At 40.3% G+C, this 18307-nt stretch overlaps 1 protein-coding gene and 1 long non-coding RNA gene across 3 annotated transcripts; one reads left to right on the top strand and one right to left on the bottom strand.

The window, feature by feature from the left end:
* The first annotated feature begins 1839 nt into the window (after nucleotides 1-1839).
* On the top strand, nucleotides 1840-5181 carry LOC120908210. The gene is made up of 5 exons (XR_005741077.1): nucleotides 1840-2114; nucleotides 2177-2271; nucleotides 2352-3442; nucleotides 3700-4069; nucleotides 4207-5181. It is a non-coding gene; the product is annotated as an uncharacterized LOC120908210 (long non-coding RNA).
* A 6642-nt stretch (nucleotides 5182-11823) lies between these two features.
* On the bottom strand, nucleotides 11824-14944 carry LOC120908211. Of its 2 annotated transcripts, XR_005741078.1 has the most exons (4): nucleotides 14550-14944; nucleotides 13380-14470; nucleotides 12753-13122; nucleotides 11824-12615 (listed from the first exon to the last, which is right to left on the bottom strand). XR_005741078.1 is itself a non-coding variant. In XM_040319160.1 (2 exons), the coding sequence occupies exons 1-2, from the start codon at nucleotides 14569-14571 to the stop codon at nucleotides 14073-14075; spliced, it is 420 nt and encodes a 139-aa protein (XP_040175094.1). In that variant the 5' UTR covers nucleotides 14572-14944; the 3' UTR covers nucleotides 13339-14072. The 2 variants fall into 2 exon arrangements, 1 of the variants encoding a protein (XP_040175094.1); XM_040319160.1 differs by lacking the exons at nucleotides 11824-12615; nucleotides 12753-13122 and having other exon boundaries at nucleotides 13339-14470.
* Nucleotides 14945-18307: the final 3363 nt, after the last annotated feature.

The raw sequence follows: 18307 nt of genomic DNA, 5'->3' as shown, positions 1-18307 counted from the left end.
CCAGAAGAGCTAGAGACGTAGTTTTTGCACCATTAGAAAGGAAATTTATTGTTCTAAAAACGATAAAATTTGGTCGAAATTCGAAAAAATTGTTTTTGGGTCAAAATTTCATCCATAAAACACAGTCAAACTTTAAACGGCCATAACTTTTGAACCAGAAGAGCTAGAGACGTAGTTTTTGCACCATTAGAAAGGAAATTTATTGTTCTAAAAACGATAAAATTTGGTCGAAATTCGAAAAAATTGTTTTTGGGTCAAAATTTCATCCATAAAACACAGTCAAACTTTAAACGGCCATAACTTTTGAACCAGAAGAGCTAGAGACGTAGTTTTTGCACCATTAGAAAGGAAATTTATTGTTCTAAAAACGATAAAATTTGGTCGAAATTCGGAAAAAATTGTTTTTGGGTCAAAATTTCATCCATAAACACAGTCAAACTTTAAACGGCCATAATTTTGGAACCAGAAGAGCTAGAGACGTAGTTTTTGCACCATTTGAAAGGAAATTTATTGTTCTTAAAAAGATAAAATTTGGTCGAAATTCGAAAAAATTTGTTTTTGGGTCAAAATTTCATCCATAAACACAGTCTAACTTTAACCGGCCATAACTTTTGAACCAGAAGAGCTAGAGACGTAGTTTTTGCACCATTAGAAAGGAAATTTATTGTTCTAAATAAGATAAAATTTGGTCGAAATTCGAAAAAAATTGTTTTTGGGTCAAAATTTCATCCATAAACACAGTCTAACTTTAACCGGCCATAACTTTTGAACCAGAAGAGCTAGAGACGTAGTTTTTGCACCATTAGAAAGGAAATTTATTGTTCTAAATAAGATAAAATTTGGTCGAAATTCGAAAAAAATTGTTTTTGGGTCAAAATTTCATCCATAAAAACAGTCAAACTTTAAACGGCCATAATTTTTGAACCAGAAGAGCTAAAGACGTAGTTTTTGCACCATTTGAAAGGAAATTTATTGTTCTTAAAAAGATAAAATTTGGTCGAAATTCGGCAAAATTTGTTTTTGGGTCAAAATTTCATCCATAAACACAGTCTAACTTTAACCGGCCAAAAGTTTTGAACCAGAAGAGCTTGAGACGTAGTTTTTGCACCATTAGAAAGGAAATTTATTGTTCTAAAAACGATAAAATTTGGTCGAAATTTGAAAAAAATTGTTTTTGGGTCAAAATTTCATCCATAAAAACAGTCAAACTTTAAACGGCCATAACTTTTGAACCAGAAGAGCTAGAGACGTAGTTTTTGCACCATTTGAAAGGAAATTTATTGTTCTAAAAACGATAAAATTTGGTCGAAATTCGAAAAAAATTGCTTTTGGGTCCAAATTTCATCCCTAAACACATTCAAACTTTAAACGGCCATAATTTTTGAACCAGAAGAGCTAGAGACGTAGTTTTTGCACCATTAGATAGGAAATTTATTGTTCTAAAAACGATAAAATTTGGTCGAAATTCGAAAAAAATGTTTTTTGGTCAAAATTTCATCCCTAAACACATTCAAACTTTAAACGGCCATAATTTTTGAACCAGAAGAGCTAGAGACGTAGTTTTTGCACCATTAGATAGGAAATTTATTGTTCTAAATAAGATAAAATTTGGTCGAAATTCGAAAAAAAATGTTTTTTGGTCAAAATTTCATCCATAAACACAGACTAACTTTAAACGGCCATAATTTTTGAACCACAAGAGCTAGAGACGTAGTTTTTGCACCATTTGAAAGGAAATTTATTGTTCTAAAGAAGATAAAATTTGGTCGAAATTCGAAAGAAATTGCTTTTGGGTCCAAATTTCATCCATAAAAACAGTCAAACTTTAAACGGGGTAAAAGATTTTTTAAGGCCCCCCCTATGGCAATCGAAGCAGCCCTGACAAGAAAAACGAGATAGTGTGCGGTTGATCGGTCATGCAATCTGTCAAATATTCAAAAAATAAAGTTTGTTTACATTTTGAACCGAACGATAGCTCTCACGATGTACAACGGCGAATGATTAAAAAAAGGCTACATCAGTGATGAAAATGTTGTGTGTAATGTGTAAAATAAACAGCCAAAAAATTATAAATGGTGGTAGAATCGACTTCGCACGCCTGAAAGCCGTTTAGGGTAAGTAAAGCATAGCTAATATTTGTAATATTAAATCAATTAAAGCGGTGTTTTCTATGCAGCTGTTGTGCAACCGTGTTGAGCCGGCGAACGTTCGAAAGCGGGAAGAAAGAATGCCGGCAATCCAACTAAACGATGTTCGATCATGGAAAACAAGGTAAGTTATAATGAACGTAATCCGCACGGTATCAAAAACTCCTCGCGTTTATTTTTTTAACCACTGGTTTTTTTCTATAGTTAAAAAGCATACAAAGCTCGCTCGCCGTTGGACGCTTGGACAATTACATTTACAATCATTCGGTGATCAGTTTGCGAAACGTCTTGCCGCACGCCTGGTACAGGCCCTTCTTGTCCGCCCCGGCATCGATCGTGGACTGATTGTTCGGCAGCGTCAGCATCATCACCTTCATCTGCGGGTAGTTGTGGTACGGCACAGTTCCGGTCGCCATCTCGATCGCGGTAATGCCGAACGACTAGAAGCCGTATCCGTGGTCCCGCTCCGTCTCCTCCGGCGCCATCCAGCACGACGTGCCGATAAACGTGTGGTACACCTTCTGCCGCGACATGTCTCCATCGGTGGCGAGCCACGCGCTCATCCGCTATATTTAAGGAGCCGTCGTCGCCGGGCAGTATGATGGCCACCTTGATGTCCACGTAATGAGCAATGCGAAATGTGCTCTCAATTGGCAAGCGCACAGCAAGAAACGTTACCGACAGTCTTTGTCGCCGTGAAAATGCTTCTAATGCACGGGTGAGTTGCATTATAACTACAAGCATACGTTTTTTTTCCTTTCTTTAATTTCAGCTAATGCCAGACGAACGATCGAATGACTGTTGCTTCGGAAGGGAGGTCGCATTACAGATACCGACTTGGACATGATCCAGTCGGTCGGTTGCAGTTGCTCCATGGTGCTTCGGATAAGGCAACAACGGAGAAGCGCTCCGGACGCTCCGGAGAAGCTGATCGAGATCGGCGAAGCGGTGTAGTGTTGTGATATAGTGATTGTGTGTACATTTAAGGTGTAAAGGGTGATTAATGCTAGTAACGTTGTGTAATGTTATGCAGAACAAAATGCAGCATAAATGGCGATGAGCCAGCATTGTTTAAAGGTGCCGGATGTTATACGTTAGAGCCGTTCTTTGTGGTGTGATGTGTTAACATATTAAACCAGTATTAGGATTAGGATATAATTAGGATTTAAACCAGTGCCGTTGAATAAAATAGTGTACAACAGGTTAGAAAACATTCCGTGTATTTTGTTTTGTTTTTTTAAAGCTCTTTCGATTACCTATTACGGAAGCAAATATGTTTCACTAATGTGCAAAAGGTAAGGAATTAGTGATCGCGTTGGTAGGTAATTGCTCGTTTACGGTGTTTCTCCATTTGTATTTATTGTTTCTCGCCTGCTGTGTTTGGTTCCCCATTCCTCATAATGGTGCGTACGTTTCGTTAACAATGTGCATTAGATGGTGATGTTACATGATAAGTAAATGTTTAGCGTGTTGGCGGGTTTCAAAAAATATTTTACTTGTCCTGCTCCGTTGGTTGTCTGGCTGGCTGGCTGGCTGGCTGGTTGGATGGCAGAATGGCTCACTGGCTGGTTAGTGCAGACTATGATCGGATGCGCATTTCCCTACGCCGCAGTGCCGGGTGCATCATACGTCGGTGTTGGGTTGCTGTTACTGGGCCGAGCGTATGCGCGTGCACACGTGGGAATAAACGACACGCAACCGTGGTGATATCACAGAAACTATATATTTTGTTCTATTTCATCATAAACAATTCTTGCCATTAATTGCTGTTTTTAGGTATTTTATATTGCATCGGTACTATTATCGTGTTCAAAGGCTTTTTCGAGAAATGCCAATACATAAATCGGTTAGTCCGTTTATATCGGTTTCTCAAACCCCTGCAAGCAATGGTCAATCATTTCAGTCTTAAACTTTTGACGAACGTAAGTATAAAAAACACCCTAATGGATTGATATGTTCAATTCCTACTCATGGCCTACTCATTTTCATTTGGTTGTAAAAATACTGCCTATACATTGTTTCATTTTGGTTTTCTCCCTCTCCATCTATCTCTTGATAGGAATGCCTGGTCGCTAGCTGCAGCTTCCCATCGATGTAGGCACACGATCTTCGAGATTTTACTTCACCTGATCTAGCCATCGAACTCGCTGTGCTTCCTTGCTTCTAGTACCGAACTGAGAGCCGCTCGAACACCTAGCTGCTGGGGCACGAGGCTGCCTTCTTCACCACATGCTCCAGCCATCGCAAACAGCCATGTCCGGTGCGCCATACGGCTTCAGTAAGCTCGTGGATGATCATTCGCATCCACACCCCATGCTCGAATTCACCGCCAAAGATGATCCGGAGGATGCGTTGGCCGTCGTGTTTCGCCGCTGTCCTTTGCATGCTGTAAAGAAACATACCTATTCATCGTCGGCCAATGGTGCAGCACGAGCGCAACGTGATACATCGTGACATCATCCGGAAAACTTGCAGCTGGGGCACGGTGGTGATCTGAAGATAGTTGATTTTGGTTGTTCAGCCGCACACAAAAACTGTCGATCTATGGAATTTGGGCGTGCTGGCGTAAGGCCCCGTTTTTGGCGACCACGTATGAAGAATCGTACCGTAAAATTATGAAGCTGCAGTTTAAGATGCCGCCAGATGTAACGAAGCCGGCGGCCCATCTGATCTCGCGACTGTTCGTTAAGGATCTGGCCAGCCGTATGCCGCTGAAACATGTTGCGTCCATCCCTGGATTCTGCTGCACGTGCACAAAAAGTAAATAGGAATTGCTGCTACCATGTACCATATATCGTTATGTTCTCACTAAGTATGTTTATAAGATACCTGTACCTTTTAGTTTTTTAAACCCTATCTCTTATAAGAAGTAGTGGTATTTGAATTGAATATGAACAAGGCAAGTGTAATGATAAGTAATGATAATTGTTATTTGTGTGTTCACTCAAATGTTATTATACTTTCTTCATGTTCAACATCTGTTATTATTTCAATTATTAACAATAAAATATGGCAAAATATTTTTTAAGCTATAGATCGTCTTTGTATTGAATGAGTGCAATTGATGGGTTTTGCATTATGATGATCAAGACCGTGACCAGCCACTCGGGGTGCCTTTGGTGCCTCAGTTCTGTATGAAGGAGAGCGTAGAAGGGTATGACTATATTCTTTTCGGCGCTGCCATGCACCTTTCGGTGCAACGATAAGATAGAGTTAATGTTTTTTGCACTACTGAAGCACACACCAACCAGCACACACCAACCAGTGATTGACTATCCGGTTAGGTGATACGAATAAGTCTTGTAAGCATTTATACATAACGTCAGCATGACCACGTTTGTCGGCTGTAGCGGAAATAAAGCATAACAATTATTTATTTGTAACGATATAAATAGGAAGAAAGTGCAACGCTGTGCGGTCCCGTGATACAGTCATCAATTCGTACGACCTAATAACATGCCTGTCATGGGTTCAAAACTCATACGGTCCGTCCCCCCGTAGCAAGGATCAACTATCCGGCTGCGTGGTACCAAATCAGTTTCGAAAGCCTGTACAGGTCAACATGTTCGCGTCGTTAAGCCACAAAGAAAGAAAGTGCTGCGTTGTCGTGATGGATACGGTAAAAGTGCTTCCGTCTTAACAGAAGGTGTTCTATCATCTACCAAAATTGTTGTGTGAGAAATGGAACTAGCTTGCAAAAAGGTTTGGTCAGTCTGATTCATGAAAAAAAAAATCAAAATAGTTAGGTGTTTTTACTTCTCTTTTTCCGTTTTGGACATAACTGTTTTCACTAATGGTATGCCTGTACCACTAATCGATTTATCAATGTAATTAAGCTATTGATTACTCACATCAGGATAGTCAGTCCTATGTATGAGGGGGGGCGGTCCATACGGGACTTGAGCCCATGACGAGCATGTTGTTTGGAAAACTAGTTTAGTGCATAACAATCAACTTATTTTCCTTCATTGAAGAACAGAGAAGCTGTTGAGGTCCGATCGAACTTAGCCATTCTGTCCATCTGGGTGTGCCACTCAGCGATAGCAGTCGACGGCTTCCGTATGATGTGTGCGTGGAAGGATGTGCGTGAGTTACAGGTCGCTGACCAGACGATTGAGAGAGAGATAGTGCAAAATAGAGGGAGATCTAACCTACAGCGCACATGTAGTGAGTATTCAAATAGGACTAACGGGCCCGTGCTATTCATTTATAATTAGGGAATAAAGGATTTTATATGTTTGTGTCAATGCAAAGTAATCGTTTTCATCATTGTAGTAACGTCCATGCATCCGACATCAAAGAAGCCAAAGCAATCAGAAACCGATTGAAGATTTTAAAGCTCGCAGGCTACAGCGGGCATTAAGCACTGTTGTGGAAGGTCAGTGTTTTACGAACAAGAGCCCAACTGCATAGGAAAGGACTGTTCGAAGGGGAGTGGTTAGTACCAACATGTGATCGTCCTGATGATAGTTTTAAGAGTGTATTCCTTTAGTCAAATAATTATTGTTTAAAATACGGTCGAGTAAAATACGTATGTTTGTCAATGATAATAAAAGGTCAAGGCTAAGTATGTAGAGAAAAAAAAATAAATAAATAAAAATAAAACATAGTCCCCCGATCCTGTTAGTATACGATCGTCAACAATTGACGTCGCATTCCAGCTAGCACCACGAGGAGGTAGGATTCGGAGTTCCAAGATAGCGGTTGCATAATAATACATCCGCTTCCTGGCATTAGCTAGCCAGCTGGAAAGAGCTCGATGAATTTAAAGTGTTTAAAAATACGAAGAACAATATGTTAATACTTACTCAAACTCCTGAACTGATTGGATGGCACGCAAGATGGCAATGAAATTGTTGGGCTGTGCTCGCTTAAGCTGGTACTCGCGTATATATTCTATTAATGCTCCCCGGTTTGTGCCTTTAGATCTTAAAAAGGGCTTGACCCAGCGCCATAAATTCTCGATGGTCTGTGTGTGTACTAATGGATCGCTTGGGTCGACAAAATTTTCGGAATGGTTTATCATCTCGTGCTCATACCCTTTTCCGTCTAATCCGATGTAGGCACGCCAACCATCCGTCACAATTGTCGTTCCGGGGGCCACATTGTTCATTATAATGCCCTGCAAGTTGCCAGCGTCGCGTTTCTGAACCAGCTCCAGAAAAATCTCTTTTGTCTCCCGACAAATACCACCGACCAGCCAAACCTGGTTGTTGTCCGCGATCCGTCCTCTGTGGTACTTCCGTTTGGTAATGACGGACTCGTCGATCTCCACAGTGAGCCCTTCGCCTCCGATCTGTTTTCGGTGGGTTTCCACATATTCAGCGCTTATTTCACGGAGTATTTTGAACCATTTTAGAATGGCTGTCTTACCTACAATGAGATAAAAATAAAACAGAACAAAAAAATTAATCAAAACCGACTGATTGAAAAAATACTAAAAATAAATTACCGGCTGCACATTCAGCTTCCGCAACCATCCGCGTCGTATTTCGAGACCACTCGAAGGTTATCTCCATCAACTGGGATAGAGACAGCCTCGAATTTTTGAAAATACTATCCGTGCGGACAGTACATTCCCAGCCGGTGCAGCTCGATGTAGGCTTGCAAATCCATTTGCAAGCATTGGAGCGCTTGGTTACCTTCAGCTTCATTTGTCTCTTGCACTTGCTGCATTGTTGCGTTGGCGGCAAGAGTTCCGCTTCCTGCAAAGACGAACCAACCCTTCCTCATCCGCGGTTAGCTTCTTCAGGTCACTGGAATTTTTGACTGCTGCAAATATATCCATGGTTAATGGTTTGTCCTGAAAATAAAACTTTCAAAAGAGAGAATCTTTAATCTGTACACCACTTTGTTGATCAAAACATTCAACTACATACGGAGCAATATTTTCCCGCGCGATCTACACTTCCACACATAACCGATTTTACTCATTCGTTAGTACAATACATTTAAACACACTCAACCGATATCGACGATTGATTGTGTGGTTTGTGAAGTAGTGATGTCCTGCTCGACCCGCACCAACCGGATTGGAGACATCCGGAAGCAACTCGGAGTCGTTCGAAACGACCCGTAAGATTCAAGCAGGTTCAGTAGGTGCAACGATTCCGGAAATCCGGTAGGTGCAAGAAAGCAGTCTCGATTCCGACACGTTGGTGCATTTCGGGTCGGGTCAAGGTAGGTTCAATACTCGACCAGAAATCGCTGCACCTTATGCGCAGCGCTGCATTATTATGCGCTGTAATCGATTCCGACCCGCGGGTGTAACGAGTTCGGGTCGACCCGAATGATGAGTAGGTGACAAGCGACTTCGACCCGTTGGTGCAGCGATTTCTGGTCGAGTATTGAACCTACCTTGACCCGACCCGAAATGCACCAACGTGTCGGAATCGAGACTGCTTTCTTGCACCTACCGGATTTCCGGAATCGTTGCACCTACTGAACCTGCTTGAATCTTACGGGTCGTTTCGAACGACTCCGAGTTGCTTCCGGATGTCTCCAATCCGGTTGGTGCGGGTCGAGCAGGACATCACTACTTCACAAACCACACAATCAATCGTCGATATCGGTTGAGTGTGTTTAAATGTATTGTACTAACGAATGAGTAAAATCGGTTATGTGTGGAAGTGTAGATCGCGCGGGAAAATATTGCTCCGTATGTAGTTGAATGTTTTGATCAACAAAGTGGTGTACAGATTAAAGATTCTCTCTTTTGAAAGTTTTATTTTCAGGACAAACCATTAACCATGGATATATTTGCAGCAGTCAAAAATTCCAGTGACCTGAAGAAGCTAACCGCGGATGAGGAAGGGTTGGTTCGTCTTTGCAGGAAGCGGAACTCTTGCCGCCAACGCAACAATGCAGCAAGTGCAAGAGACAAATGAAGCTGAAGGTAACCAGCAGCTCCAATGCTTGCAAATGGATTTGCAAGCCTACATCGAGCTGCACCGGCTGGGAATGTACTGTCCGCACGGATAGTATTTTCAAAAATTCGAGGCTGTCTCTATCCCAGTTGATGGAGATAACCTTCGAGTGGTCTCGAAATACGACGCGGATGGTTGCGGAAGCTGAATGTGCAGCCGGTAATTTATTTTTAGTATTTTTTCAATCAGTCGGTTTTGATTAATTTTTTGTTCTGTTTTATTTTTATCTCATTGTAGGTAAGACAGCCATTCTAAAATGGTTCAAAATACTCCGTGAAATAAGCGCTGAATATGTGGAAACCCACCGAAAACAGATCGGAGGCGAAGGGCTCACTGTGGAGATCGACGAGTCCGTCATTACCAAACGGAAGTACCACAGAGGACGGATCGCGGACAACAACCAGGTTTGGCTGGTCGGTGGTATTTGTCGGGAGACAAAAGAGATTTTTCTGGAGCTGGTTCAGAAACGCGACGCTGGCAACTTGCAGGGCATTATAATGAACAATGTGGCCCCCGGAACGACAATTGTGACGGATGGTTGGCGTGCCTACATCGGATTAGACGGAAAAGGGTATGAGCACGAGATGATAAACCATTCCGAAAATTTTGTCGACCCAAGCGATCCATTAGTACACACACAGACCATCGAGAATTTATGGCGCTGGGTCAAGCCCTTTTTAAGATCTAAAGGCACAAACCGGGGAGCATTAATAGAATATATACGCGAGTACCAGCTTAAGCGAGCACAGCCCAACAATTTCATTGCCATCTTGCGTGCCATCCAATCAGTTCAGGAGTTTGAGTAAGTATTAACATATTGTTCTTCGTATTTTTAAACACTTTAAATTCATCGAGCTCTTTCCAGCTGGCTAGCTAATGCCAGGAAGCGGATGTATTATTATGCAACCGCTATCTTGGAACTCCGAATCCTACCTCCTCGTGGTGCTAGCTGGAATGCGACGTCAATTGTTGACGATCGTATACTAACAGGATCGGGGGACTATGTTTTATTTTTATTTATTTATTTTTTTTTCTCTACATACTTAGCCTTGACCTTTTATTATCATTGACAAACATACGTATTTTACTCGACCGTATTTTAAACAATAATTATTTGACTAAAGGAATACACTCTTAAAACTATCATCAGGACGATCACATGTTGGTACTAACCACTCCCCTTCGAACAGTCCTTTCCTATGCAGTTGGGCTCTTGTTCGTAAAACACTGACCTTCCACAACAGTGCTTAATGCCCGCTGTAGCCTGCGAGCTTTAAAATCTTCAATCGGTTTCTGATTGCTTTGGCTTCTTTGATGTCGGATGCATGGACGTTACTACAATGATGAAAACGATTACTTTGCATTGACACAAACATATAAAATCCTTTATTCCCTAATTATAAATGAATAGCACGGGCCCGTTAGTCCTATTTGAATACTCACTACATGTGCGCTGTAGGTTAGATCTCCCTCTATTTTGCACTATCTCTCTCAATCGTCTGGTCAGCGACCTGTAACTCACGCACATCCTTCCACGCACACATCATACGGAAGCCGTCGACTGCTATCGCTGAGTGGCACACCCAGATGGACAGAATGGCTAAGTTCGATCGGGCCTCAACAGCTTCTCTGTTCTTCAATGAAGGAAAATAAGTTGATTGTTATGCACTAAACTAGTTTTCCAAACAACATGCTCGTCATGGGCTCAAGTCCCGTATGGACCGCCCCCCTCATACATAGGACTGACTATCCTGATGTGAGTAATCAATAGCTTAATTACATTGATAAATCGATTAGTGGTACAGGCATACCATTAGTGAAAACAGTTATGTCCAAAACGGAAAAAGAGAAGTAAAAACACCTAACTATTTTGATTTTTTTTCATGAATCAGACTGACCAAACCTTTTGCAAGCTAGTTCCATTTCTCACACAACAATTTTGGTAGATGATAGAACACCTTCTGTTAAGACGGAAGCACTTTTACCGTATCCATCACGACAACGCAGCACTTTCTTTCTTTTGGCTTAACGACGCGAACATGTTGACCTGTACAGGCTTTCGAAACTGATTTGGTACCACGCAGCCGGATAGTTGATCCTTGCTACGGGGGACGGACCGTATGAGTTTTGAACCCATGACAGGCATGTTATTAGGTCGTACGAATTGATGACTGTATCACGGGACCGCACAGCGTTGCACTTTCTTCCTATTTATATCGTTACAAATAAATAATTGTTATGCTTTATTTCCGCTACAGCCGACAAACGTGGTCATGCTGACGTTATGTATAAATGCTTACAAGACTTATTCGTATCACCTAACCGGATAGTCAATCACTGGTTGGTGTGTGCTGGTTGGTGTGTGCTTCAGTAGTGCAAAAAACATTAACTCTATCTTATCGTTGCACCGAAAGGTGCATGGCAGCGCCGAAAAGAATATAGTCATACCCTTCTACGCTCTCCTTCATACAGAACTGAGGCACCAAAGGCACCCCGAGTGGCTGGTCACGGTCTTGATCATCATAATGCAAAACCCATCAATTGCACTCATTCAATACAAAGACGATCTATAGCTTAAAAAATATTTTGCCATATTTTATTGTTAATAATTGAAATAATAACAGATGTTGAACATGAAGAAAGTATAATAACATTTGAGTGAACACACAAATAACAATTATCATTACTTATCATTACACTTGCCTTGTTCATATTCAATTCAAATACCACTACTTCTTATAAGAGATAGGGTTTAAAAACTAAAAGGTACAGGTATCTTATAAACATACTTAGTGAGAACATAACGATATATGGTACATGGTAGCAGCAATTCCTATTTACTTTTTGTGCACGTGCAGCAGAATCCAGGGATGGACGCAACATGTTTCAGCGGCATACGGCTGGCCAGATCCTTAACGAACAGTCGCGAGATCAGATGGGCCGCCGGCTTCGTTACATCTGGCGGCATCTTAAACTGCAGCTTCATAATTTTACGGTACGATTCTTCATACGTGGTCGCCAAAAACGGGGCCTTACGCCAGCACGCCCAAATTCCATAGATCGACAGTTTTTGTGTGCGGCTGAACAACCAAAATCAACTATCTTCAGATCACCACCGTGCCCCAGCTGCAAGTTTTCCGGATGATGTCACGATGTATCACGTTGCGCTCGTGCTGCACCATTGGCCGACGATGAATAGGTATGTTTCTTTACAGCATGCAAAGGACAGCGGCGAAACACGACGGCCAACGCATCCTCCGGATCATCTTTGGCGGTGAATTCGAGCATGGGGTGTGGATGCGAATGATCATCCACGAGCTTACTGAAGCCGTATGGCGCACCGGACATGGCTGTTTGCGATGGCTGGAGCATGTGGTGAAGAAGGCAGCCTCGTGCCCCAGCAGCTAGGTGTTCGAGCGGCTCTCAGTTCGGTACTAGAAGCAAGGAAGCACAGCGAGTTCGATGGCTAGATCAGGTGAAGTAAAATCTCGAAGATCGTGTGCCTACATCGATGGGAAGCTGCAGCTAGCGACCAGGCATTCCTATCAAGAGATAGATGGAGAGGGAGAAAACCAAAATGAAACAATGTATAGGCAGTATTTTTACAACCAAATGAAAATGAGTAGGCCATGAGTAGGAATTGAACATATCAATCCATTAGGGTGTTTTTTATACTTACGTTCGTCAAAAGTTTAAGACTGAAATGATTGACCATTGCTTGCAGGGGTTTGAGAAACCGATATAAACGGACTAACCGATTTATGTATTGGCATTTCTCGAAAAAGCCTTTGAACACGATAATAGTACCGATGCAATATAAAATACCTAAAAACAGCAATTAATGGCAAGAATTGTTTATGATGAAATAGAACAAAATATATAGTTTCTGTGATATCACCACGGTTGCGTGTCGTTTATTCCCACGTGTGCACGCGCATACGCTCGGCCCAGTAACAGCAACCCAACACCGACGTATGATGCACCCGGCACTGCGGCGTAGGGAAATGCGCATCCGATCATAGTCTGCACTAACCAGCCAGTGAGCCATTCTGCCATCCAACCAGCCAGCCAGCCAGCCAGCCAGACAACCAACGGAGCAGGACAAGTAAAATATTTTTTGAAACCCGCCAACACGCTAAACATTTACTTATCATGTAACATCACCATCTAATGCACATTGTTAACGAAACGTACGCACCATTATGAGGAATGGGGAACCAAACACAGCAGGCGAGAAACAATAAATACAAATGGAGAAACACCGTAAACGAGCAATTACCTACCAACGCGATCACTAATTCCTTACCTTTTGCACATTAGTGAAACATATTTGCTTCCGTAATAGGTAATCGAAAGAGCTTTAAAAAAACAAAACAAAATACACGGAATGTTTTCTAACCTGTTGTACACTATTTTATTCAACGGCACTGGTTTAAATCCTAATTATATCCTAATCCTAATACTGGTTTAATATGTTAACACATCACACCACAAAGAACGGCTCTAACGTATAACATCCGGCACCTTTAAACAATGCTGGCTCATCGCCATTTATGCTGCATTTTGTTCTGCATAACATTACACAACGTTACTAGCATTAATCACCCTTTACACCTTAAATGTACACACAATCACTATATCACAACACTACACCGCTTCGCCGATCTCGATCAGCTTCTCCGGAGCGTCCGGAGCGCTTCTCCGTTGTTGCCTTATCCGAAGCACCATGGAGCAACTGCAACCGACCGACTGGATCATGTCCAAGTCGGTATCTGTAATGCGACCTCCCTTCCGAAGCAACAGTCATTCGATCGTTCGTCTGGCATTAGCTGAAATTAAAGAAAGGAAAAAAAACGTATGCTTGTAGTTATAATGCAACTCACCCGTGCATTAGAAGCATTTTCACGGCGACAAAGACTGTCGGTAACGTTTCTTGCTGTGCGCTTGCCAATTGAGAGCACATTTCGCATTGCTCATTACGTGGACATCAAGGTGGCCATCATACTGCCCGGCGACGACGGCTCCTTAAATATAGCGGATGAGCGCGTGGCTCGCCACCGATGGAGACATGTCGCGGCAGAAGGTGTACCACACGTTTATCGGCACGTCGTGCTGGATGGCGCCGGAGGAGACGGAGCGGGACCACGGATACGGCTTCTAGTCGTTCGGCATTACCGCGATCGAGATGGCGACCGGAACTGTGCCGTACCACAACTACCCGCAGATGAAGGTGATGATGCTGACGCTGCCGAACAATCAGTCCACGATCGATGCCGGGGCGGACAAGAAGGGCCTGTACCAGGCGTGCGGCAAGACGTTTCGCAAACTGATCACCGAATGATTGTAAATGTAATTGTCCAAGCGTCCAACGGCGAGCGAGCTTTGTATGCTTTTTAACTATAGAAAAAACCAGTGGTTAAAAAAATAAACGCGAGGAGTTTTTGATACCGTGCGGATTACGTTCATTATAACTTACCTTGTTTTCCATGATCGAACATCGTTTAGTTGGATTGCCGGCATTCTTTCTTCCCGCTTTCGAACGTTCGCCGGCTCAACACGGCACAACAGCTGCATAGAAAACACCGCTTTAATTGATTTAATATTACAAATATTAGCTATGCTTTACTTACCCTAAACGGCTTTCAGGCGTGCGAAGTCGATTCTACCACCATTTATAATTTTTCGGCTGTTTATTTTACACATTACACACAACATTTTCATCACTGATGTAGCCTTTTTTTAATCATTAGCCGTTGTACATCGTGAGAGCTATCGTTCGGTTCAAAATGTAAACAAACTTTATTTTTTGAATATTTGACAGATTGCATGACCGATCAACCGCACACTATCTCGTTTTTCTTGTCAGGGCTGCTTCGATGCCATAGGGGGGGCCTTAAAAAATCTTTTACCTTAAACGGCCATAACTTTTGAACCAGAACAGCTAGAGACATAGTTTTTGCACCATTTGAAAGGAAATTTATTGTTCTAAAGAAGATAAAATTTGGTCGAAATTCGAAAAAAATTGCTTTTGGGTCCAAATTTCATCCATAAAAACAGTCAAACTTTAAACGGCCATAACTTTTGAACCAGAAGAGCTAGAGACGTAGTTTTTGCACCATTAGAAAGGAAATTTATTGTTCTAAAGAAGATAAAATTTGGTCGAAATTCGAAAGAAATTGCTTTTGGGTCCAAATTTCATCCATAAAAACAGTCAAACTTTAAACGGCCATAACTTTTGAACCAAATGAGCTAGAGACGTAGTTTTTGCACCATTAGAAAGGAAATTTATTGTTCTAAAAACGATAAAATTTGGTCGAAATTCGAAAAAAATTGTTTTTGGGTCCAAATTTCATCCATAAACACAGTCTTACTTTAAACGGCCACAACTTTTTATACAGAAGAGCTAGAGACGTAGTTTTTGCACCATTAGATAGGAAATTTATTGTTCTAAATAAGATAAAATTTGGTCGAAATTCGGCAAAATTTGTTTTTGGGTCAAAATTTCATCCCTAAACACATTCAAACTTTAAACGGCCATAACTTTTGAACCAGAAGAGCTAGAGACGTAGTTTTTGCACCATAAGATAGGAAATTTATTGTTCTAAAAACGATAAAATTTGGTCGAAATTCGAAAAAAATTGTTTTTGGGTCAAAATTTCATCCATAAAAACAGTCAAACTTTAACCGGCCATTACTTTTGAACCAGAAGAGCTAGAGACGTAGTTTTTGCACCATTAGAAAGGAAATTTATTGTTCTAAAAACGATAAAGTTTGGTCGAAATTCGAAAAAAATTGTTTTTGGGTCAAAATTTCATCCATAAAAACAGTCAAACTTTAAACGGCCATAACTTTTGAACCAGAAGAGCTTGAGACGTAGTTTTTGCACTATTTGAAAGGAAATTTATTGTTCTAAATAAGATAAAATTTGGTCGAAATTCGAAAAAAATTGCTTTTGGGTCCAAATTTCATCCATAAACACAGTCTTACTTTAAACGGCCACAACTTTTGAACCAGAAGAGCTAGAGACGTAGTTTTTGCACCATTTGAAAGGAAATTTATTGTTCTAAAAACGATAAAATTTGGTCGAAATTCGAAAAAATTGTTTTTGGGTCAAAATTTCATCCATAAACACAGTCAAACTTTAAACGGCCATAACTTTTGAACCAGAAGAGCTAGAGACGTAGTTTTTGCACCATTAGAAAGGAAATTTATTGTTCTAAAAACGATAAAATTTGGTCGAAATTCGAAAAAATTGTTTTTGGGTCAAAATTTCATCCATAAAACACAGTCAAACTTTAAACGGCCATAACTTTTGAACCAGAAGAGCTAGAGACGTAGTTTTTGCACCATTAGAAAGGAAATTTATTGTTCTAAAAACGATAAAATTTGGTCGAAATTCGAAAAAATTGTTTTTGGGTCAAAATTTCATCCATAAACACAGTCTAACTTTAAACGGCCATTACTTTTGAACCAGAAGAGCTAGAGACGTAGTTTTTGCACCATTAGAAAGGAAATTTATTGTTCTAAAAACGATAAAATTTGGTCGAAATTCGAAAAAAATTGTTTTGGGTATAAATTTCATCCATAAACACAGTCTAACTTTAAACGGCCACAACTGTTTAACCAGAAGAGCTAGAGACGTAGTTTTTGCACCATTTGAAAGGAAATTTATTGTTCTAAAAACGATAAAATTTGGTCGAAATTCGAAAAAAATTGTTTTTGGGTCAAAATTTCATCCATAAAAACAGTCAAACTTTAAACGGCCACAACTGTTTAACCAGAAGAGCTAGAGACGTAGTTTTTGCACCATTAGAAAGGAATTTTATTGTTCTAAAAAGATAAAATTTGGTCGAAATTCGGCAAAATTTGTTTTTGGGTCAAAATTTCATCCATAAACACAGTCTAACTTTAAACGGCCATAACTTTTGAACCAGAAGAGCTAGAGACGTAGTTTTTGCACCATTAGAAAGGAAATTTATTGTTCTAAAAACGATAAAATTTGGTCGAAATTCGAAAAAATTGTTTTTGGGTCAAAATTTCATCCATAAAAACAGTCAAACTTTAAACGGCCACAACTGTTTAACCAGAAGAGCTAGAGACGTAGTTTTTGCACCATTAGAAAGGACATTTATTGTTCTAAAAAGATAAAATTTGGTCGAAATTCGGCAAAATTTGTTTTTGGGTCAAAATTTCATCCATAAACACAGTCAAACTTTAAACGGCCATAACTTTTGAACCAGAAGAGCTAGAGACGTAGTTTTTGCACCATTAGAAAGGAAATTTATTGTTCTAAAAACGATAAAATTTGGTCGAAATTAGAAAAAAATTGTTTTTGGGTCAAAATTTCATCCATTAAAACAGTCAAACTTTAAACGGCCATAACTTTTGAACCAGAAGAGCTAGAGACGTAGTTTTTGCACCATTAGAAAGGAAATTTATTGTTCTAAAAACGATAAAATTTGGTCGAAATTCGAAAAAATTGTTTTTGGGTCAAAATTTCATCCATAAACACAGTCAAACTTTAAACGGCCATAACTTTTGAACCAGAAGAGCTAGAGACGTAGTTTTTGCACCATTAGAAAGGAAATTTATTGTTCTAAAAACGATAAAATTTGGTCGAAATTCGAAAAAAATTGTTTTTGGGTCAAAATTTCATCCATAAAACACAGTCAAACTTTAAACGGCCATAACTTTTGAACCAGAAGAGCTAGAGACGTAGTTTTTGCACCATTAGAAAGGAAATTTATTGTTCTAAAAAGATAAAATTTGGTCGAAATTCGAAAAAATTGTTTTTGGGTCAAAATTTCATCCATAAAACAGTCAAACTTTAAACGGCCATAATTTTTGAACCAGAAGAGCTAGAGACGTAGTTTTTGCACCATTAGAAAGGAAATTTATTGTTCTAAAAACGATAAAATTTGGTCGAAATTCGAAAAAATTGTTTTTGGGTCCAAATTTCATCCATAAACACATTCAAACTTTAAACGGCCATAACTTTTGAACCAGAAGAGCTAGAGACGTAGTTTTTGCACCATTAGAAAGGAAATTTATTGTTCTTAAAAAGATAAAATTTGGTCGAAATTCGAAAAAATTGTTTTTGGGTCAAAATTTCATCCATAAACACAGTCAAACTTTAAACGGCCACAACTTTTGAACCAGAAGAGCTAGAGACGTAGTTTTTGCACCATTAGATAGGAAATTTATTGTTCTAAAAGAAGATAAAATTTGGTCGAA

The sequence above is a fragment of the Anopheles arabiensis genome (assembly GCF_016920715.1).
Source record: "Anopheles arabiensis isolate DONGOLA chromosome X unlocalized genomic scaffold, AaraD3 X_pericentromeric_contig0037, whole genome shotgun sequence".
Classification (NCBI taxonomy): domain Eukaryota; kingdom Metazoa; phylum Arthropoda; class Insecta; order Diptera; family Culicidae; genus Anopheles; species Anopheles arabiensis.
This window is presented reverse-complemented; position numbering and strand designations above follow the sequence as displayed.

What these genes read in the sequence shown, in the direction of transcription:
- LOC120908211 (XM_040319160.1), bottom strand. Translation starts at nt 14,571, where the DNA reads ATGTTCGATCATGGAAAACAAG. An exon ending in GTTCGATCATGGAAAACAAG is followed by an intron (nt 14,471 to 14,549) that starts GTAAGTTATAAT and finishes TTTTTTCTATAG; the next exon opens with TTAAAAAGCATACAAAGCTC.